This window comes from Chinchilla lanigera, unplaced genomic scaffold (assembly GCF_000276665.1).
Source record: "Chinchilla lanigera isolate Chin_1 unplaced genomic scaffold, ChiLan1.0 scaffold00093, whole genome shotgun sequence".
NCBI lineage: Eukaryota > Metazoa > Chordata > Mammalia > Rodentia > Chinchillidae > Chinchilla > Chinchilla lanigera.
The window spans coordinates 1,977,611-2,001,948 of NW_004955494.1; the positions used below are offsets into that span (position 1 = coordinate 1,977,611).

At 39.0% G+C, this 24,338-nt stretch overlaps 1 protein-coding gene across 5 annotated transcripts in view; it reads right to left on the reverse strand.

Moving 5' to 3' along the window:
* The window catches only part of Agk (acylglycerol kinase), a 117,889-nt gene that overhangs the window by 53,585 nt on the left and 39,966 nt on the right, over window positions 1-24,338 (reverse strand). For 4 of the 5 annotated variants that reach the window (XM_013504987.1, XM_005405406.2, XM_005405405.2 and 1 more), the window contains 3 exons: window positions 12,747-12,786; window positions 9,851-9,930; window positions 4,402-4,477 (listed from right to left, as the gene is read on the reverse strand). In XM_013504987.1, the coding sequence (XP_013360441.1) occupies window positions 4,402-4,477; window positions 9,851-9,930; window positions 12,747-12,786 (196 nt within the window). The remainder of the gene's footprint in view (window positions 1-4,401; window positions 4,478-9,850; window positions 9,931-12,746; window positions 12,787-24,338) is intronic. The other variant, XM_013504988.1, reaches the window with a different exon arrangement.

Consider the following 24,338-nt stretch of genomic DNA (forward strand, 5'->3'; position numbering starts at 1 on the left):
CCACTTTGTTTGTAACTCTGTATTGTCTGTATTGTGCTTGTGATATGTTGTAAAATGTTGTATGTCTGTTAATGTTTCCCTCCTTTTATCTTTAAAATAAAAAAAAAAAAAAAAACAGCACCTAAACAGTAAATGCTTTCAGGGCATTTAATGAAGCAGGGAGATCTGAGATACAGGACAAGAAGACAACAACCCCAGAATCTGCTCAGTGCTGGCCAGTCTAACAGAAAACCACACCTCACCATAAGCCAGGGCCCACAGTGACACTATTTCAAAATAAAAGTTAACTTTAAAAGATGGGAAATAAAACTTACAAATAGCAGCAGTTTCTACTGCAATATAAGAAAACATTAGTATTTCTATTAGTTTTTAAATCTCATTGTTTTAAATTTGTTTCCTGAGTATTTAATGCACATAATATAATACACTTGTATGTACTGCTAAGTATCAAACTGGAACAAAATATAATCACAGGACATTTGAACACAGGCTAGGTAGTTCAAGATGATTATTAAAGAATTGTTACTTCTGCTGGGTATGAAAATGTCACTGTAGTTACATAGAAAAATATCTGTATATGCTAAAACATATAGACTATCAAGTATTTAAGGGTACAATGAGATAAGCGTCTGTTACTTATTTCAAAGAACCAAGCTACTATGTGAGACATAGACACAGCACAGACACACTGGCCACATGACAGCCATCATCAACCTAAAGATACACGAAAGGGCATGTGAGCCATGCCACGGAGAAGCCCAGACAAGGCCAACGTAAGAACATCTTTAAACACAGATTGCTGACTACACGGGATCATAATCAGAAAAAGCAGCGGCCGAGCCCGTCTGTTATGTAGCAATAGATAACTGCTGCAGAAATAAGGTTAGATATATCAACAATTATAATAAATGCTTACAGATTAAACAATCCATCAGAACCATGGGTAGGTCTCTAACATATCTTGTTTTTATGCCTTTAGCAATGCCTTTAAAATAGTGAATTTATATTGACTACTTTTTTATCATGATGCAAGTAAGTCAGAAACCATGAAGAAAATGGTAACTTGAAGAACTTTAGATCTGGAAATTGAAGCATGTCTAAATAACTCACAGGTCAAGCAAATTTGTGATTGAAATTAGGAAATATTAGAAAGAAATGATAACGAAAATACTACATGTCAAAAGTTATAGGATGTAGCTTAGGCAACAGAGTAAAATTTATAGCTTTAAATATATGCAGCAAGAAAGGTGCAAATAAGTGAAACATGAGCTGTGATCATGGAATATGGTGAATGTTTAAAGAAAATTTATTACAGAAAAAAACCAAACTGCCATTAACCCTCCTCAAGATATTTCCCTCCTGTAAACCACTTATCTCATCATTGTTGACACTTTCTGAAGCAGTTCTGCAAATCCTCTTTCATGTCTTTTTGTGGCTGCCTTGATGTTATGAACCAATTTATAACATTTACCATAATTTTTGTCAAACAAAAACATTAAAATGTGTTCTCATCTAGTTTATTCATCAGATCTATACAACTTCTGACTCCTCCACAAAGTCAAAACGACCTTGAAAGGTAAATGTTCTGAAACTATTCAAGGCATGGAGACAGCCACAATCACATAATGAAAGACACTCATGAAAGAGGATTTCCAGAACTGCTTCAGAAAGTCACAAGAATGATGGGATAAGTGTGTTTAAAGAAAGGGGGAGTACTTTCAGAGGAATTAATGGCAATATGTCCTTTACTGTAATCATTTTTAAAAATTTAAACATTCACTGTATTTTTTATCATACTTTGTAAGTATCAAAATTAAAAAACAAAACCAACAGAAAAAAACAGTAGAATGCAAGAAACAATAAAAGAGACAATAATTGAATGAAACAAACAGGAAAGGTGAATAAGCCAATAAACTGTTCTTGACAAGGACTGATTAAATTGACAAGACCACTAAGAGAAAAAAAGGGCACAAATATGCAATATTAAGAATGAAAATGGAGCCAGGCATGAGGGTACGCACTTGTAATCCCAGCAGTCAGAGGCTGAGGCAGGTGGATGGCAAGTCTGAGCCCAGCCTGGGCAACTTCACAAGACCTATCTCAAGTTTTTAAAAACATGGGCAGTGTGTACCTGGGGATGTATAAAGGCCCTGGGTTCAGTGTCTAGTACCGAAAAAATAAAATAAAATGGGACTTTACAGATTCTGTAAGAAATTTAAACGTTAAAAAGAAGATGTTATGAATAACTTGATGCCATGTAATTGAAAACTTAAGGCCAGGCATGGTGGCACACACCTGTAATCCCCACACTCAGGAGGCTGAGGCAGGACGATTGTTGTGAGTTCAAGGCCAGCCTGGGCTACAAAGTGAGCTCAAGGACAGCCTGAGCTTATAACAAGACCCTGTCTCAAAAACAAAACAAAACAAAAAAAACAAAACTTCAAAGAAATAAATAAATGAAAATTTTCTTTACCAGACAAGTTAAAAAAATTTTTTTAAAAGAAACAGAACTTAAGTATTTCTCTAGAACCATTAAAGAAGTTTACCACACAAATCTGAACAACTAATTTGAAGCCAACAATACGCAATATAACAACCATTGCTGAATTCCTATCTTTTTGTTTAGTGAAACTCTGTATCTTTTCTAATTTCTTTTATTATTATTTTTATTTTAATTGTTTGATCTATCTTGCATTCTTACATCTGGTAATCAGAGCAACTTCATTGACGGTAACAACACGTAATATAACAACCATTGTTAACTTCCTATCATCCTGTTTTGAAATTCTGTATCTCTTTATCGTTTTTGAGTTGTTTTATTTTTGTCTTTATTGTTATTTTGTTATTTTTTTCTCTTTAAAATAAAAAAAAAAGAAGTTTACCACACAAAGAAAATCTCCACCTAACAAAAGCTCTAAGCCTGGGGTTTTATCCATCAGCTGCATCAGTCATTCAAAGAACAGATAATATCAGTCTTACATAACCGTTCAAGAGCTCTCATACCTAGAATCTGGTACACTGTAGGTACTCCAATGTTTTCTTCCCCTTTATCTCTGAAGGTAAACAACAACTGGAAAGCCATGTCTCAGACAGTGGAAGAGCTCAAAATTGCATGGTAAATTAAGACCTAAATGACCGCTGAAGCTCTGTGTCATACTAAAAGTGTGTAATATTAGAAATAGGTTAACCACAGACTTCTAAATATTGTAAAAATAGTTTTCACTAAATATACACCCACACATACATCACTTAAAATTCAACAAAGTAGAGACTTAAGACATCTTTTGATTTAGCACAATTCTTTTTTGTGTGTGTGTATCTTTTTTTTTGGAGACAGGGTCTCGCTATGCAGTTCAGGCTGGCCTTGAGCTCACTTTGCAGCCCAGGCTGGCCTTGAACTCTAAATGATCCTTCTGCCTCAGCCTCCTGAGTGCTGGGATTACAAGTGTGTGCTACCATGCCTGGCTGATGTAGCACAATTCTATATAAATGTTTTGCACCCTTTTATCTTAACTAAACACAAATTATAAAGATTTATTGTTTAAAGTTCTTCACCAGAGAATTCCTTACCAGAGAGAAGAATGTTCTTTTTTAAAAAAAAAATTTTAAAAATAACAAAACAACAATGAAGACAAAAATCAAAACACAAAAACAACAAAAACGATTCATGACCTCAAAACAAAATGATACGAATTAACAATGAGTGCTACATTACACACCATTACCTTCAACAAAGTTGCTCTGTCCACCAGACAAAAGAACGTTAAGAGTGATCAAACAATCAAAGACAGTAACAAGTAATAAAAAAAAAAAAAACATTGGAAATGATGTAGGGCTTCGCCATACAAGATGGTAGGAGTTCAACAACGGTTCTTATACTGCATATTGTTGTTTTCAGATCAGACATTCTGATTACCAGATTCAAGCATGCAAAATTGGTCAAGAAAAAAGAAAATTCGAAGCACTGACTGACTGTTCCTTTCAATAAACCACAGACATCAGCAATACACCTATTCCAGAAATCCTTGTATATATAAATTTTGTTAAGAATGTTTGCTTGTATGTGAAACTACCAAGAAATTAAATTACTCAAATTTGAGGGTTTCATATTTTTTAAGAAAAGAATTCTAATGCTTTCACCCTTCAACAGACAGTTTCATCTCCTGTCAGATGGAAGGTATCGAGGTCCACACCTCCATCTAATCCTGATCTGAAAATGAAAAGCAGACAATGTCATCACAAAACAAAACCACTTTTATTGTCAGAACAAGACACAACATTGCATTCTTTGCTCGTAAGTGACCAGTAATTTCTGCTAAGAAATCAAGAGCACAGAATATGGCGGAATGGGCGAGGAGAAGCGTGAGTAAAATAACATTCCTACTCCAGAGCCCTTCTTACCTTAACGACAGTCACATCCATGCCAGATAAATGTAAAATTGGGGCAGCATTTTTTTCAAATAGCGTCCTAGCTTTGCTGTAGACAAAGAGAAAAAATACAGGTATTTTAATATAAGTTCTTGAGAAGAATAAAATCCCAATCTTCTTCTCTAGATCAAGATTGTGGAGCACAGGTTTCCTTTATCTGTGCAAGTCCAAGAGGTTTACATTGAGTAATGAGTTCCTGCAGGTAGGAGACCGGTCTGCCTTTTGTCTAACACACTTTGGAATGCTTACGGCTCACACTTGTGCTCCTCTGGAGGAGAATGAACAGTAGAGGGGCTGGGGATTTAGCTCAGCAGCACAGCGCCTGCCTGGCAAGTGCGAGGTCGTGAGTTCAATTCCCGGCACCAGAAAAAAACAAACTAACAAAATAGTAGATACGGCTCTGCTCAAGATAACAATGCCTGATTCATTCAACTGAGCACCTACGGAGTGACAGACACAGTGGAGGAGCTGAGAATACAGCACAACAGAGCAGACAAGACGACGTGTCCTCACGGAAATCACTTGTGCTCACAGGATATATTCTTATATTCTAGTGGAAGGCAAGGAGGGTATTTACTGTAACATTATTCATGCGGCCCAAAGGAATAGACTTAACACAGAATATTACTTAAATCTACCTCAGTGAACACAACCCTTTGGAAAGAAGTGCATCATTTTTGACAATTTCAAGTACTAGGAATATCTTCATATTTTAAGATGCCATCATAACGAAATCTCTGGAGACAGAGCAAAAATTGTTTTCATTATTTCTGCTAGAAAAAGGAAACATTCAAAATTATCTAACATGACCATGGGATAGTTAGTCAAAAACTGGTCCAAAGCATCCAGGCACAGCCATGGCCTATCTGTGTTTCCTAGCACCTTACACCCCCCCCCCCCCCCGTTAGTAACTTTTACAGTGTTTAAAGATTAAAGATATTGTGATGGGGAAGCTTACTCATCAACCTGAGTAGACTAAGGTTCTTGCAGAGTTTCTTGGACCATGGGAACACTATACTCATGGGTGGATTAATTGCTGGTATTCACAGGTGCCTGTGCTATTAGCAGGTGGGTCACAAGGGTGTGCTTTTGGAGGATATTCCTCCCTCTGGTGCTCTTCCCCTCGCTGTACTTCCTTTCTGCCATGAAGTGAGCAGATTTGCTTCACCACAGCCTTCCTCCATGATGTTTCTGCATTGGAGCCAGCTGACCATGGACTGAACCCTCAGGAAACTTGAGCCAAATAAAACTCATCATGTAAGTTGCAGGTATAGGACATTTTGTCTCAGAAATGGGAAAGCTGACTAATACAGATATCCAAGACTATCTTCAGGACTGGACTAAAAGCTTTGCAAAGACACCAATTGTTATTAATCCTCAAATCTCCTAGCTTCTATGATTGGGTATGGCATACTTTGTATGTGATGAATTAACGTATAAACAAATGATTAAACCTGTCCCAAATGTAGGCACGGAAATTCTAAGGAAAAGAGAATGATATGATGATGGTAATGTCTCATAAGATGTCTTGTAAGTCTTATAAGAGAAACTGTTTGACAGCCTTTCGGTGAGTCCTTGTATTTCAAAAGTATCACACACATGATTCTGACAGTGAACTCTTAATCCAATTCAGGCCAGTATTCAAAACAGTATAGGGGTTAAAGGATACAGACACTGTAAAAAGTGAAGGTAAAATGGGGAGGAGCACGTGGGAGCTTCTGTAACTGTATTCACTTTCAGTGCTGTTTGATTTAACAAATATGCATAGTCATAAAACTACCACCACAATCAAGACACAGAACATTTTTTCATTCCAAAGATTTCCCCATATCTGTCTGCAACAAGATCTTGCTTCTACTCCCTGCACCTGGGAACCACTCATCTACTTTCTATTGCTGTTGTTTTGCATTTTCTAGAGTTATATATACACTGGAATCATATCTTTAACCATCACATTATGAGAACAAATGACATGTCCCAAAAAACAATGTCAAACATCTAAATTTTATATTCCTATTCATTCAATCCTCTTTATAAAAAAAGATTTTTTTTTTACTGACAATCTATGTTTTGACTTTCTTCAGTAGATTTTATTTTATTTATTTATTTATTGTCTTTTTGAGACAGGGTCTCACTACACAGTTCAAGTTGGCCTTGAGCTCACTTTGTAGCCCAGGTTGATCTCAGACTGCAAAGATCCTCCTGCCTCAGCCTCCCGAATGCTGGGAATACAGACATGAGCCACCACATCCGGCTCAGTAGATTTTATATAAGAACAAAATACAAAGGTACCTAATGAAGAGCAAAAGTTATACACAGACCAATTCAATGTCCTTTACACTGAAAGATACAACCATCAAATGACTTTCTTAAAACAAAATATTCCTTACTATGAAGTAAAATAGAAATTGAGAAGGTTGGACAGATGTCCACAAGAACTAGCAAGGGCCCACCTGAGCATATGCTAAGCAAATTAAATATACTGTAACTTTTCCACTGTTCCCAGTGATAATCAGAATGAACTCAAAAGGCTAACTGGAAATTTCTCTTTTGGGTTCATTGTTTCTGGGGCTTAACTCAAAATAAGGGCCGAGCTAGGGATACTCAAACAATTCTCTTTCCAAGGTTCCTCTCATTGATAAAAGCAGAGCACCCAGGAGGGGATCAGATCTATTTCCTAAAAACAGCTCCAGAGAAGTCTCGATTGGCCATATCAATCACAAGAAATCTATAACCTCTGAGTTCATTTAAGAAAAAAGGTATAAGCATTTGGTTTCTATTCACATATTTATATGGTGCCATGTTCAGACAATTTCTGAAGTGAAGGTGAAGACATCTGCTCCTGACATTCTATATAAAAGACTGAAGAACAAGTGTTATCAGTAAAGATACATTATTTATTACATAGTTAGGGGCAAGACAGCACCAGGGCTAAATAAAAACTTTATGTACTTACAGCAATTTCCAGGCTCAGGCACACACAAAAAATAATTACTCTTTAATGTATTATTTATTAACACTAAACACACAGTTATCTTATTTCTTTAAGCTCTTCTGAAGTTTTAAACCAGTACTACATAATGAAACAGCTACCTGATAAATTATATATTATGTGTCAGGGCAGAGCCATGATGACAAAAATAGTGCAATTAAATAATGAAAATTTAAAAAAAAAATAAGACGGTGCAGTGTTTCAGAGCAGCTGCGTCCTAGAAATACACAGGGATTCACCTTGTGAAAGGAGACAATGCCGTCAGGAAAGAAAGACTTCACTTCAGGGGCAGTAGCTTAGCCTGTCTTTCAATAAAATTATTATACTTTCAAATAAGAACTTGCCTTTAAAAATGCAAATACGTTTATACATCAAAAAGTAAACCTAAAACTGCTCTGAAAAAATAAAGTTTAATTTTTTAAAAATGTAAGTAGTAGGGTGCATGCTTAGCATGCCCAAGGCACTGAGTTCAATCCCTAGCACCCAAAAAAAAGAATTTGAAATAATTATAGCTTAAGATAGCTTAAGCAAACTGCCATACATTTACCACAAATTAGCAAGCAAGTAACTTATTCCATTGCTAAAGGAACAGAAGACAATAGTTCCATGGAATAGGTAGAAGGAGAGACACAAGAACTCTCGGGAAGAGTGGAGAGCCGAGCAGAGCCGGCTCTGCACTCACCCAGAGCCTGTAATAGCAACAGCAGCTTCTGTCCCTTATACTGAGAACTTACTATGAAGCAGAAAGAATGTTTAACACTTGCAGGCATTCTTTCATTTAATACTAACGGCACCTATTCTAGATGGTCATTTTCAAGGTATGCGCTATTTTTTAAAATTTTATAGGTGACTAAACTGAGGACTTAAGCAGTAACTCCTGCAGCATTCCTGAGCTAGAGAGCAGCAAAACAGGATACAGACCAGGCCCCCTGAAGTCTGAAACCCCGGCTGACTTCTCCAGTGTCTCTCCCATAGGCCATCACTATTACCTGGGGTATTTTGGTCGTGTTGTTTTAGGACTTATTTGTTGGTATTGTTTGGCATTGGTATTAAACAGTCATTCATGGCATAACTGGGGGATTGGAGCCGGGGATACAGTTCAGCGGCACAGTGCCTGCTGGCAAGCTCAAGGTCCTGAGTTTGATTCCCAGGACAAAAAAAAAAAGTCATGATTAGTGTGTTTATGGGGCAAGTGGGGAGATCTAATGAAGCCCAGAAAATATAATTCCACTAGGCCAGGGAATTCTAGTAGGCCAGGGAGAATGTGATCACATTAGGCCAGGAATCCTTTTATGTATAGATAAAAAAAATAAAAAACTTAAACTGTTAAATTGAAAACCAAAAGGTGTGATCTATCCTCTTATCTGTGAAGTCACCCTCACTGCCTTCCAAAAAATGCCTAGCAGTGATGGCGAACCTTCTAGAGCTTCACTGACACAAACAGCCCTCTGTGGCACACGTGCCATAGGTTCGCCACCACTGGCCTAAACTGACAGCAGAGCTCTGCAGCATTTTACTCCAGACAACAGGAACCTTACAATTTGGCCCCAACTTTTCCTTTCGTTCTTCTCATCTTCATTTGATTTATATCTTATATGACCCAATCTGACACATTTAGTAATTACTCAATCTTAAAGCCAAAAAGAGTTGTTCTGAGCACTGGGGATAATAAAAATTAGCATTTTCCCCTTCACCTCTTTCATTCTTGTTTCTAAAATAAAATTTATTTCTTCCAAGGCCATCAAAGTCTTTGTATTCACCTTTCCAACGGATGAGAACAACATCTAACATTGTAGAATTTAAGTTTCCCTATGGAAATTTTTTTCATGAACAGACCTGGAGCTTCCACACATCGTTGTCTCCTCTACATTTCCTTTGTTTCAGTGTGACAGCCACCGAAGCAACACATCATTAGCCTCACGCTGTAATTCACACAACTCCCTCCCCTCCATTACAGACCACTCTGTGACCTAGTAAGCACATACAGAGGTCACTTCTGCTTCTACACCCCAGCCCCATGGGCCATTTCCTCAGTGAGGAATACGCAGTGTTCTCCTCTGAGACCTCACTCAAGGGAGTATGCAGCCTGCCCTCCCAAAGCCACAGTGCTCTTGGCCATCCTGAGGATCTTTCTACAGAGACGGCCCGGTGGTCTATAGCACGCAGCACAACTGTTGTTCCTAGGGGACCTCTTCTAAGCACACAGACTTCGTTCCCATTAACTCTGGAATCACTATTCAACTCCAATTAGACAAGTTTGTTAAGCATCAATTAGCTTTATAGTTATTTCACATTAACTGTTATTTCTACATTGCAAATGACTCTTATTGCCACAACAGTATTGAGTCTAGTTCTTGAAATTCCATACAATGTAACTAGCTGCCTGAGAAGAAAAATGGAATATACAATACATCACAAACTGAACTATACCCTTTGCAAGCTGCAGGATTGAGAAAGACAGTTGCCTTCTTCACTTGTGCATTGGGAGGAATGAGCTGATTGCCAAACACCTAAAAGAGAAAAAAGAAAAGCCTTCAGTAAATTATTCAGCATTTGCTTTACTCAGCTAGTGATCACAAATATTCTTCCATTCCAAAAGAATTTACTTCCACAGGTACGCTGTCTAGCCTGGAGAAAAATATTCATTTATGATTTCATGTTAACAAAACACCATAAACAAGAACAACATATCACTCTATAAGGACAATAAGCTCAATTTTGTATTGGAATAAAGACTGTGTTGTGTCCTCTCTATACAACATGGCTAACATTCTCATAAACATACAGCCAGGGTGGCCACAGGCTGTCAGGAGGGAAGTTTAATCCATGTGTATTTAGTTTTCAGAATATAAACTTTTTTGCCTCCAACTATTAGTAAAACTACTCATGAGAAATCTTCTGTGTCACCAGTTGATCTTCCTATCTTTCTACATACAAGAAGTCAACCTAACAACTCTAGTTGCCGCCCCCTCTTTGCAATCCTGTATGAATAGCAGTCAGTGATGCAGGAAAAGGAATAGGAGGAGTCTTTACTAGGGACCTCATATCTGTCACTTTCACATGCTTGGGTCTAAGAAAGTGTTAAGTAATCTGTTTTTCACAGATTAGAAAACCAAGACTTCAATATTGAAAGTCATGGAGTTCATCAGTGACAAGCCTTGGATTCACATCTATTTAGCTCCAAGATCGAAACTTCCCTCTCAGCTCTAAGAGTGAGGCAGAGGACAAACTAAGGATTTAAATGGGAACAGAGAGGGAGCTAATGTTATGATGTTTGGTACTGGGAATCGAACTCAGGACCTTGCGCTTGCCAGGCAGTCACTTGTGCCTCGGAGCTATAACCCCAGCCCTGTTATGATATTTGAACTGCAGAAGATAATCACCAAAGAGTGAGAATAGGAAAGCACTAAAAAGGGCAAAAATCCTAGCCTTAAGTGGTGGAGAGCAGGTCTAGGCCAAGGCAGCAGAATTCTAGACACAGAGAGTAAAGATTGGAGAAAAATGAAAATTATACACAGATATTTTATTAAGGAACTCTAAATCTACCATCTCCCTGACAGTCTATTAAAGATACTTTCTTGCCACTATTTCTTGCTTTAAAAAGAACAAAAAACACAACTTTCTGACTACCTCAGAGAGACACACTTTCTTTGTGAAGAAATTCTGATACATTATCATTTCTATTTCATTTTCTCTCTTAATTAGACCTTAACATCTCGCTGCCAAATATCCAAAAATTATAATTTGTTCTTCTGTATCGATACTGTTCTGGAATGTGGCCAGAAATGATTCAGCTAACCCAGCTCTCTGGGCTACCAGATTCACAAACCTGAAGTTCTAGATCATTCTTCCTTGTCCTAGGTTTTTTTCCCCAGATTCTTATGTTCTTCATCAGCACATGTTGTATTACAATGATTACATTCCTTGTGGGGAGCTGGTACATCTACTAACACATCTTAATTTTTTTTCATCTCTTGATCCCCTTCCCATCTGAGAAAGAGTTATCTACATTTGCTATCTACTTGCAACTCAAGTCTCACGTTCAGAGTGGATTACAGAGCATCTATAAGACTACACTGAGTTCAGTTTATGGGAGATTAAAAAACATAGATGTAACGACATAGTAATTAGAGAAGGCTACAAGGACAAATCCACCTGCTCTTGGCACACAGAAGCAACTAAACGTGTGCTATGGAAGTGGAAAATTTTCAAAATGGTAAGAGGTCTGAAAACATTGGAATTCCCTCACCTAAGAAGGGAGGATGCTGTGGGGTATGAGTCACCTTTAACTTATTAGATATTAAAATTATTTCATAATTACTTTGATTCGATCATTACACATTGCATACATACATCAAAGTATCGTACTGTGTCCCAAACATACGTACAAATCTTGTGTCAATTAACAAATAATTTTAAATTTTTTTAGAGTTTAGGCTGATTTGTAAAACAGCCTGGAGCCGTGTAAGACAATAACCTTTAAGTAAAAATCAAAACCAAGTTCTTAAATTACAGATTTAGAAGAGTTATACACCAATCCTGAGGTGAGGAATTTACTAATATTATCTGTTGTCACTGTCACCCATGAAAACGTTTCAGAAACGAGCATCAGGATTGCCACCCACTTCCACTAAATGTTTCATTCCTTTGCCATTTTTGATTTTCATGTTTCTTTTTGGGTATTTCTGACCCCAGAAGCTTAAGTAAAATAACAAAAAGGAAACTTAGTCACAGAAATTCATCTGCAAGTGTTACGTACCAATGGCAGGAGGGAATGTGTTCTTCAAGTTGAGAGGATTTACAATTCAACTATAATTACAACCAGATAAGCGAACGCTTAAGTGAAGTGTCATAAAATTGGGATAACAGTGTATATGCAATGCGTCAGCTGTGCTACAGAGATGGGCTTTTCAAATATGAATCAACAATTTTAAGGAGATTTGACTTTTCAGCAGTCACACCTGCTCTGAACTGATATCCTTGGGGGTTATTTGGACGACAGATGAGTCAGGGTTTAGCCAGACCTTCAAGGACAACTGCAAACATAGGCAAATTCCCGGAGCTTCAGCTAGTCCAGCTACGTGTGCTTGAGAGAGATCCAGAAGTAAACAAGTCTAAAGGGGTGGGCGTTACAGCCGCTCTTGCCAGGTGCTTAGCTTCCTCCCGCTCCACTCACAGTTGGCTCTCAGCCAATTCATCCCCTGATAGTAGGAACAACAGCCAACTGCACTGATGCAGGACCCAGTATTCATCCCTGGAGTGGCAGGGGTTTCCTGCACCATGGAGATAAGGTAGGTTTTAATTTTATCACAGAAAACGTCATTACCTGAGCTTCTTGACAGGCTGCTCTCCTTAGCAGGTTATCACTATCAAACCAAACAAAAGAGAACCAACATTAGCTTTCACAGGAGAGTAAGATCCATACAAAATCTGTGGAGTTTTTCTTTTTATACATCTCCTCCATATAAATAAAAATGGAAGTCTAAATCATGCACACATTTGAAAAATACACTTGCTAAATAAAATTTTATGTTAAGTATTTCTATGTTAGGGTATGCAGAATAATGCCCATTCCCCAAATGGTATTAGTATCCATATCCTAATCCCCAGAACTCAAAGATATGTGACTTTACATGGCAAAGGAGATACTAAAGATATGATTAAAATTTATGACTTTGAGATTGAGAGGTTATCCTGGATTATCTGGATGGGCCCAATATTTCTACCAGGTCCCTACAGCAGAGCAGCTCTCCTGCCTGTGATCAGAGGCAGATGGGACTCTGGAAGGATGGCCAGTTGCTGGCTTTGAAGATGGAAGAGGCCATGAGCCAAAGCAAGTGGCAACCTCTAGAAGCTCCAAAGGCCAGGAAGAGGTTTCTCGTGCAGAGCCCCCAGGAAGACAGCTCTTAGCCCAGGGGAACCCGTGTTGGACTTCCGATCCACAGATAAGATATTACATTTATGGTATGTTAAGCCACTAAGCTTGTGGCAATCTATTAGGCAACAATAGAAAACTAGTAAACGTATCATAGGTTTTTCTTCTCCCGTGGAAATTACTCAGGTCATTTGCCAGAAATAAATTTGATGTTCAGTTGCTTCCACTACTTATTTATCTAAATCTCCTATGTTTTATATCACTGCCAGATACTCAGTTATATCATACATGGAAAATTTTGTCAATAGCTAAAATTTTGGCTTCCAAAAATGAAAGCATTCTCTCAGAATATGATCCTCTACCTAATGCAAAGGTCTCTAACCTGTGACCTAAGAGCACTTCAAATGTCTCTGACTGCCTCAGAGCCCTAGAATCTTCTTCACATAGGGGTCTGTGCTCGTGCACACTGCCGGCATCGCTAAGACAGTAACTTCAACCTGGTTAACAACAGTTACAAAAACAAATGCCCACAAGAGATGACCAAAGGCCAAACTGTAGGAAAGAATTTAAAAGGGGGGAAAAGGGTGATGGTCTTGAGTTCTGCACTTTCAGAATAATTTCAAATCTTATTCTAATATTAAGGTTGAATGAGAAGAAATGAAAATAAACAACCTGTGGCTTTTTACCATAGTTGCAGTCAGCGGCTGCTTGATGACTTTTCTTCCACAGCCAGGCTGCAGAACCACCCCTAATGTCACAGAGCAGTCTGCCTGGATAAGAACACGATCCAAAGGGACGTCAGTGGTGTCAACCCAAAACCCAGGAACGATGTTCCTTTGAAATTATGAACAGCACCAATATCTTTGAAGCCCCTATTTGATAAAAAGAGTTCAAGCAGATCAACCTCTTATGAAGTCCGGCTCACAGGCAACCCTGGCAGCCAGGCCCAGGCCCCACTTGCTTGCATGGCTCTGCCCCTCTGCTGCCCAGGGAGGTGGTAGGACAGTTGTACCACTGTCTCTTCTCCCCTACCCAAGACCCACAAATACTCAAGCTTTGTTCTTCCCCCTGCACAGCTCCCCGTGAATGATTTCAACATCAGCAACAACTACAACTACACAAATGCACACCCCCAGATGCTATGAACTCAGGGTACAAAATGAGGAAATATTTAAAAGTAATTAACATGTCAATAATCCTTGATACTTCACATTTATGACCTTCTAGGCAACAAAGGGGTAAAATACTGGAACCACAGGGACCGCCGGAGCACAAGGTAACATCAGGCTTGTCACAGTACAGTCACTCTGCAGCTTCCACACGGCCTTGAGAACTTGGCTCTCAGCCTCTCACCCTCGTGCTCCACTCCCCCAATCACTTGCTTTGGAAACTTTTTCTAGTAGGCCGACTTCCTCATGCCTCCAACCTTGTATGCTATGAACTCATCCTGTAGATCCTTCTGCACAGGTGCTTCAGGCCTCCGTGAAAGCTGTAAACCTGTCTCTGTATCTCCACCCATCTCCACCTTTTGCTTCCTGGTTCCTCTGCCACAATGGAGGACAGAAGGGGCAGAGGCTCCTCTGTCAAGCACGGAGAACATCGTCCTTGCTACATTTCCACCACACAGAATCCCACGGACCTTGCTGAAAAGAGAACAGCCTCAAATGTGTATGTTAGGCACCTTGGATCAACTTTCCCCCTAAATTGTTACTAGAAGTAAAATTTTGATGGTTAACTTGTGATTAAATATATTAATGAACTCAGGTCTCTTGAGCTTATTAATACTGCTTGAGTTATCAGAGTGCTCTTCAAAAATCAAGATTTTGTGATAGTTAATTCCCTGAATTTAATGTGCCAAGTAGAATATGCTGTCAATGTCACCTATGAGAAAGCCCAAATATGCACCAGCTTAGATACTACAAAAGAAAATCCATTATAATCACACTCAAGATCCAGATGGTATTAACCACCTTGATCTTAGTCTCTGAACCAGACTGTTTTTAAAAATCCAGTACATTCTAAAGGAGAACAGATTTCTCCCATTGAAATACAGTAGTCTCTTAGTATCCAAGGAGACTGATTTCAGGAGCTGCCAATATCAAAATCATTACTTGTAACACTTAATACAAGGTAAATGCTATGTAAATAATCATTGTACTGTATTGTTTTGGGAACGAAGGCAAGAAAAACAACCTATACATGTTCAGTACCTACGCATTTTTTTTCCTCATATGCTGGGCCAATTGATTTCTGAAAGAAATTCCAAAGGTATTTCAGCATGGCAACATTGTTGGAAGAGGAAAAAAAAAATTTAAAACTTACAACACAACTACCATGTGCCAGATACCAGGGCAATTGCTTTCACAAAGGTTTAATCTCAGTCACAACCTTGCAAGTCAGCAATTATATTATGTAATATGGAATACTCTCACTTTGCAGATGAGGAAACTGAGGCTTGGGGGAAAGTGACCCGCCCAAGAGCTCGTTGTTTCAGAGTGGGCAGAGCTAGAAATCAAACCAATCTTACTCTAGGCAAACACCTTCCAGTGTTTTTCTTCCACACCGGAGACAGTACCACATAAACAAACACTCTTTCAGATGTAGATGTTCTAGCACATTTACTAAACTAATTGCACGCTCCAAGTCTCACCTAATATAAGTTCTACAATTTATATTCCTATACATTTGTAAATATAAACATAACTCTCCCAAAAGTAGCTGGTGAAAAGAAACTCAACACAAAGTGCTGGATATGGCCCCAAAACAGAACTTGGTTCTACCCAGACGCAGAGGATCAAGTGGTAAATGCTGCATTGCAAAAGATGTATTTCTTGATAAATAATATGACAGCCTAGGAATCTGAGATGTGACAGTAGACAAATGCAACCTTCCCTGCTCTGATAAAGTTTATAGTTTAGAAGAGAACAGGGACAATTCCACAGGCAACTGTGTGTCAACTTGACTTACTGCTGCATACAACAGGCACATAAAAGGGGTACCTAACCTACTTTGGAGGGAATGAGAGAGAGATTTTTACATGAAGCGACACTGATCTAGCAGAAAAACAGAGAGTAGCCAGGCAAAAACAGGGAGTAGAATTCAGGGGGTAGGGCACATATTAAAACCCACAAGTATCAAAACATAACTAATTTAGGAAAGTAAAGCTGTTCAGGACAGCTGGAGGCAGCAGGCCATGCAAGGAGCAGCAAGAGAAGTAGGTACAGGAGTCAGATAAGGACCAACACAACAAGGGCCTTCAAACTATTTAAAGAATTTGGATTTTATTCTAAGGGCCATACAGAAGCCATTAAGAAACCTGACAGGATGTGATTTACACTTTAGAGGGCTCATTCAAAGTGCAGCATGAAGGAGGTCTTAGAGGTCAGGCCAAAGCTGGGGAGAACAGGGAGGCTCCCTCATTAACTCAGCTCAGTGATGATGAATAGAACTGGGATTGTGGCAGAGGACCAGAGAGAAGAGGACACAATCAGCAGATATTCAAGAGGTCAACTTGTAAGACGGGAACTGAAGGAAAGCAGAGTCAAGAATGGTGTTCACATTCTGCACAGAGAAATCTGGGGGGAGACAGTACCATTCACAGAGAAAGAACGAAGTAGGAGATACAGATGCAGAGGGGTGAAGACTGCATGTAGTTCTAGCACAGGCAACTTGAGATAGTAGGGAGAGGCCGGGTGGAGGGAAGAAACAGTTGGAAATGCCAAGTCTGGGATTCCAGGTAGCGGTTTTGGCTAGATGGTAAGGCAAGGGATGAGAACAGACAAACTATATGAGGAGGACTGAAAGAGAAGGAGCAGGAAGACAGTTTCCAGAGAACACCAAGCGAACCTCAGCTAAACCAACACTGTACTTCATCTGAAAGTCAAAGGAAGAATGCAATGGATAAGTTGGGAAAAGGTTAAATTTTCCTATCTTCCATCATTCTCCTTGATGTTGCTTCTATACTTGGCAACCAATCTGACTCTAGGCAAATGCCTTCCAGTGTTTTTCTTTTCCTAAAGAAAAGACACTATGGAATGTGTGTTTCGCTGTTCCTAAAAGACACTATGGAATTTACACCTCCGAGGATCATTTGATCATTTCTATTTCTCCCCTTAAAAGGGGTGAGTGGGGCCAAATACCACATGAGCCATGCCCTTAGCCCTACAAACACAAACTGCTTGTCTTGTCTTCCTTCTGGATTACAAAGTTCTTGAAATCATAGATAATTCACCACTTTATCATCCACAGCCCACAGTGCAGACTCCTGTAGATAGAGGGGACTCAGTAAATACTTGTTAATAAATAAGTGGTAAATGTTTGAACAGAAAGATTGGCTCACTGTGTTCCCACAGGCAGACTGTCCTACAGGGGAAACCGAAGGTTACTCTTTGTACGAGTATCTGCGTTCTTGAACTAACAGGTCCACTGGGATGGTTCTCCAGTGTGAGTCCCATCAACAAGAGCAAGAGTCACAATGGTGGAGAACAGGATGAAAAATCCAGCACTGTCCTAGGAACTTCACCAGACAGAGAAGATCCCAGGAGGGCATGCGCGCACACACACACGCGCGCACACATGTGCAGACTGCAATGGAACCAGTCACCTCGGAGGCAGCTAAGTGAGGAGTTCTTTAGGAAGCTCTGTAACTGTTCCAGTGACTGATGAACTCTGAGTGTGGTCATCAGAAAACTCCAGACTGCTAATGGGTCAAGAACCTGAACCACAGACTAGCACCGAACATATCAAACAGAGTAACTATATGTAGATTCTAAGCCCACACTCTTCCTGCTACACTAAGCTGTCTCTGTGAACTGAAGTTAAACACAATTTACAAGAGACGCTACAAAATGTAGTCATATCAGAAAGGGTCCCTGAAGATCTGCTCGGCACTGAAATGCACGTTCTCTGACAGAAAGAAATTAGAAGCCTCTGGATTAGAAAATGAAAAAAATCTGCTGATGTCACTGCCTGAGGCTTTAAAAGAATATGAACATGCCTGCTACTATAGGTAATGGGATGCTCTCAATTTATTCTAAGCCATAAATGTTTTATTTATTACTTCAGGACTGCAAAATAAGATAAGTTGTTATTTCAGTAACAACTTCACATGGAAAGAAAAATCACATTGATCCATCCTATTTCCCAAAAAGGATATTTCCCACTACAGTCTAGAGGCAAATTGTACTGCAATTTCTACCACTGCATTTCCCCCGGCACATGCAAACACCGCTTTTGCTTTGCACAAAATAGATTTCAACTTTAGATGTTTATAACAACCACTTCAACTGATCCTCGCTTCCCTAGAATAATGAATCATTACATTGTCAATGGCTGTGCCCACTGCTTTTTCCATGGAGCAGCAAGGGATGGCGGAGGGAACGAAAGTAAAGTGGGAAATGAATCTTAGAAAGGTGAGTGCAGAGGGGCAGAACTTTTTAAAACTACACATCCATCCTAACCCTCTCTCCAGGGCCTGACTCCACATCTAAAAAGGTAATGACTACTGCAGAAAGCTTTTGTTACCACCTTAAAAGGAAGACATTGGACTTAACTGGAGGAAATGCAGCCTGCTAAGGAAGAATGCTTCCTCTTTCCATCCTAAAAAATGGAGAAAATAGGTAGTATGATAGGTTAGAATATCAAGAGAACAATGAGAGTGTTAGAGATTTTTAGGGACCCCTGCGCTAGCCTTGCCATTTGCTGCCCTAGGAGGGGCTACCTGCTACCAAAGAACTTTGTATCTTCTCACCTCACCCAAGCACAAAGGGATAAAAAAGTTCCCTAGGAAGTAGACTCTACATAGAAATTTTTATCACTAAAAAAAAAAAAAAAAAAAAAAGAAATTTTTATCACTGATACAAACATAACCTGTTTTTTTAGAAGAAATATTAAAGATAGCTCAATGAATATGTCAAACTTACCAGGTCTATATTTTGGCTTAATAAAAAATATTTATTTATTTATTTATTTATTTATTTTGTTTTTTTTCTCCCCGGTACCAGGTATTGAACTCACGACCTTACACTTACCAGGCAGGCGCCGTGCTGCTGAGCTAAATCCCCAGCCCCAATAAAAAATGTTTAAATTGAAATGCAATTCCCATATAGCAATAACATTCTCATCTCTGAATTATATTATTACTTGCATCATGGGTATCAAAAAAACCATTACACTGTCTAGAATATAACCCTAATTATACCTTTAAAAAGTGCATGCATGAAATGTTGGTTTTGATGTAAATCTCGTAATTTAAAATTTAACATTTAAATTAAGTGGATTATCATTTTCAATATCATCTAAATGTAATATTGATTCAATATTGAAAGTTAGGTTCATGTTAGAAATGAAGATTCAAAGTTCATCTTTTCAGGCTTGTATTAAGTATTTCACATTTATGTATTTTTTTAAAAGTTCTATTATATTACATAGTAACTCAGAAATAATTATCACTCTGAAAACTTGCTTTACCCTAAGTTCTGACTAGATAAAGCACTCTAGGTTTTACTTGGAATTATTTCTATAAAACTGCCATTGCTTCTAGTTTTTTTTTTTTTAAGGAATAGAATATATTTTCACAAATTTCTATACTGCATTTTAAGAAAAGTAAGTAGGCACCTCCATAATTATGAAATCGCTCAGTTAGTGTTTGGAATTCTCCATGAGCCAATGAATGTAAGGAGATGTATGTATGTTGTTAGCGTTGGAAACAGTAACTCAGTGAGGCCTAAAGCCCGAGTATATCCAGAATGGATGTAACCAATTTTGACATCATGTAGATAAATAAGCATTGAAAAGTAAACCAAAGAACCAGAGTATATTCTACCTTTAACTTTTTGTAAACCATGTTTTATGGATAACTTCAGTTTTACCAAAAGGCTGATATATTTCAGTATTTTGGAAACATCGTATTAACTTTGAGTTGGCAGTGGTAACCTAACCAACTACCATTATGTTTGGTACTAAGAAATATACCTTTCAATAAAATTACTGAAATGCAAACAAACAAATAAAAGTTCCCTAAAGGCATGAAAGCATAAAGGGTCAAGCAGAGACTCTATTGCTAACCATTTATTAAGTGACAACTGTCCTCATTTCAGTGCCTCTTAGGATACATAAAAAAGAAAAAACAAGGAGCTGCCGATAGCAAAAAGTCTAGCAAAAGAAAAGTTAACAAAGACCTCCATCAAATGTAAAAGACAAGTGTATGGTACGGCTTTCTGAACTAGCATAAAGTATACCAAATTTGCCTTCAGCAATTCTGAGCTCAGATGGTACCTCCGTATGTATTTTAGTTAAAATATTTAACCACGCAAGGAACAATATTTTTTAATAATAATAATAATAATAATAATAATAATATAAAGCAAGCCAAGAGCATTTCCCCAAGAATAGAAGGAAAAGAGCAAAGGAGGATAGTAGGAGACAGGGATGAAGTCAAGTTCATAGTTAGGAGAAATTAGTAACTCAGTGCTAAATTTCTAGAACAGCTGCCCTAAGGGATGAGGCATAAGCACAAATAGAGCCGGAGTATCTCAGGTCTCAAGTCAATTCTCAGAAGAAGACAGCCAAGACATTTTACCGCATTTAATACATAAGTTTTGTGATTTTCCCAGAATTTGCCACTGTTAAATCATGAATTCCTAAATCTTTTCAGCAATTTTTAGGTTTACAGTCCATACAAAAGCCATACAGCAGTCAGGCAAACCCAATGGCTTCATCAAAGACATCCAAGCCCAAGCTGCATTTCCTAGAAACCTAAAATTTTAAGGTTGGAAGAGTCCTTAGCAATTATCTGATCCAATGCTTTTCAACTCCTCCCCACATACCTTAGTCCCTATCAATCAAGTGACATGACAACACCTTATTAGCAAAACGTTCACTGCAGCACTGACTCTCATTTGGACAAAGACACACACGCAGCCTACACAGTTTCCACCTCAGATCTCCAGGCCCCAAGTAATTCTGGTATATTCACTTAAGCTGGATTTTTCTCATCTCCTTTGAGCTCTTAAACAATAACTGACCTACTCTGAGGAAACTTTCAGCCTGGGGCTTGGCCTACTGCTGGAAGTCACTAAAAGGCTTAGCACTACAATTTAAATAGCCTGATTCTCAACATGGCATCGTCTGCTTCCATTCTGTTCTGTACAGATATCCCCACAGGACAAAAACGGGCAGTCAATAAAAGCAATGTCCAATGTCTCAGCATATTCACAGGCAAATGCCACCGACAGCCACGTCATTCAGGCTTCGGCACTATGGTAGTTAATACACTTGTTTCCCGCCCATGGGCTTAGGAAAAAGCCCAACGAACATGTATGCCCACTCTATTCATTAATTCAAGAACACTCACCAGCCAAAGATTCAACCTCTGCCCTTGCCAGGAAGGCCTCAACTCTGACCATGGCCACTAACTGTAAGCTCTAGTTTGATGCCTATTCTTTCTCACACTGAAATAATAAATCCGAAAACCATCTTTTCCCAATCTTATCATCACATCTCAGCCACTTTGGTCTGTGCTTATGTAGAACAGTCTATTTCTTGTTAATACTTCAAGTACCTTCTAATTTCTTAGTTTTCTCCACACGATTGGCTCCGCCTCCGATTCAGGATAGGAAATGACTTAATGAGACATGGCATCCCTAGAGGGGTCCTCACGGAACTATGTTAATCAGCTTGGCCTGCTTGTAGAACTTTCCATTAACCACAGAGATGGTTCTGCAGTTCATCTTCTCATCCTGTTGACCAAGAGAAATAGAGGTGGAGGCAGCCTTTATTCCTTGAGTTGTCTTTTTCTCCTCTTAGAACATGGAATCATATGTTCATTCACCTATTTTGGCCTCAACTTCCATCACTATATCAATTTCTCTTCCTACCTCATCTATACACTGGGTAAAGAAGTTCTGATTCTGACTAAGTTTCATGCTGAGATCCATCCTGAATTACTAACAGGCAAGGCTTCAGCAGCTACCAAAGGGCCTCCTGCTCCGAGCTGCCACCACCACCCACTTTCTCAGTGCTTTCTATTCCTACCTAATTCTCAAAAGTTCTTATACTCTTCACAGTTCACTCCTTTCTCCCACCTTCTGCCCTTTTTCCCATCCATTCATTTCCACCTAACAGTCCAGTTTAAATATTCTATGCCAGGTAGTTTTCTTTCATGTTCTGTGTAACATTAACTTCACCAGGCAAACAAAACAAGGTCCTTCTGTTCCATTGGCCATTATGCATTTGCATATGAAATTATAAGCAAATACCCACTGAGTCTCTATTATATACAAGTACTCAAATCTATTTACATAGACAACAGAAAGCATTACAAAGAGATGATGAAACTATTCCAAAAGACAGCGTAGGATGAGAGTCTTTTCCTATCCCCTTTGGCCTCACAGTTCTCTATAAGTAGCCTGTGTGAATTGGTATTCTCTTTGGGCACCAGGATACATGATAGATCTGGCCAGTTCTGACCTGCAAACACATAAGCGGCTACTTTTGTCAGTATTTTGCAATTCTGCCACATTTGAGATGCTGGCTGCTACCTAGAGGGTGGCTAGTTTTAGCATCAGCTATGATTATTCTCTTTGCAGAGCTTGGAACAGCTAAACTACTGCTATAAAAATCTTTAAAAATTATGTGAAATCAAAGGAACAAATATAACTTCAGCATTTCTCCTGCCTTTCTATCTCTGCCTCCTTTCAATAGACATACGGGAAGTAGTAAACAATGCAGATTTTTAAAAAAGAAATTTGTTTTCTAGGTAATCTAACAAGTGAGTTGAAAGGAAAAAGAACACAATTAAACTTCATTCTACTTTTTAAAAAGGTTCTCCTATTCCCTATCAAACCTAGGCTGACAGGCATGTTATTTAATTGCCCGTAAATGAGCTTCTTGAAATAGCTCATTAATACCCCAATTTCAGCATCAGACAGTTCACAGAGAAAGAAGATGAACTTGGAAATGGCTAAAAAGCAAAACAAATTGCTTTCTCAAAATTTCAACAAAATCTGAAATGAGGAAAAGCCAGGAGGGAGACAAACCTCCAGCTCACTGGGCCCCAGACCACTGATGGTAGCCACAGGCTGACCAGAACAGACGCCAAGGTGAAACACCTGTGTCAGAAGCCCCAGCGCTACTGAAGAGTAAAGTACAAGACACTCCTGAAACCATAATCTGCACCAAAGGCAAGATATAAGTCCAGTCGGGTGTGGTTCATGCATAATTTACCCTGGCATCTAACACATTCCTCCCTGGAACTCCTGTCAGGGTCTCCAACTCAGCACATCTAAACCAGAATATAATACCGTCTCCTCCTCCAGCCACTTCTCCCTGTGACTTTTCTCTTTCTATATCATTGATGATCCTAGTCTTAAAGTCCCCAAAATGGTTTCCCCTACATTCTTCTCCATTAACCAAACACCCAGCCAATCACCTAGTAAAAATGACAGCTAGTGTTCATGGAGGGCTAACTAAGCCAGGCACAGGAGCAGGCATTCTTCACCTAGCCCTTCACACAAGGTTACACTTCATCTACTAAAAATATATAAATAGCCTGACTGGCACGATGGCACAAATGTGTAATCCCAGTACTCTGGGAGGCTGAGGCAGGTAGAACACAAGTGCAAACCCAGCCTGGGCAATTTACAGACTCAGTGAGACTCTGTCTCAAAATAAAATATAAAAAAGGAGTAGGGATGTAGCTCTGAAAACATGCACCTCTACAGCGAGGTCAATTCTTTACCGAGCTCCGCAAACACACTGAGCACTTCCATCTCCTGTCTGTGCTCCTGTAATTATGAGACACCTAGAACACTGTGCCGCTCATGCTGCAAGGCCAAACGCAAACAACGGCTTTGTCATGATGCTTTTCCTGAAGGGAACGGAAAAGCCAAGACAAAAAAATGTGCTACTTATGATCAACAGCAGGCACTGTTTTTAAAAACTCTGTATTGCTGGGGATTTAGCTCAGCGGCACAGCGCCTGCCTGGCAAGCGCAAGGTTGTGAGTTCAATTCCAGGTACCGGAAAAAAACCAAAATCAAAAAAA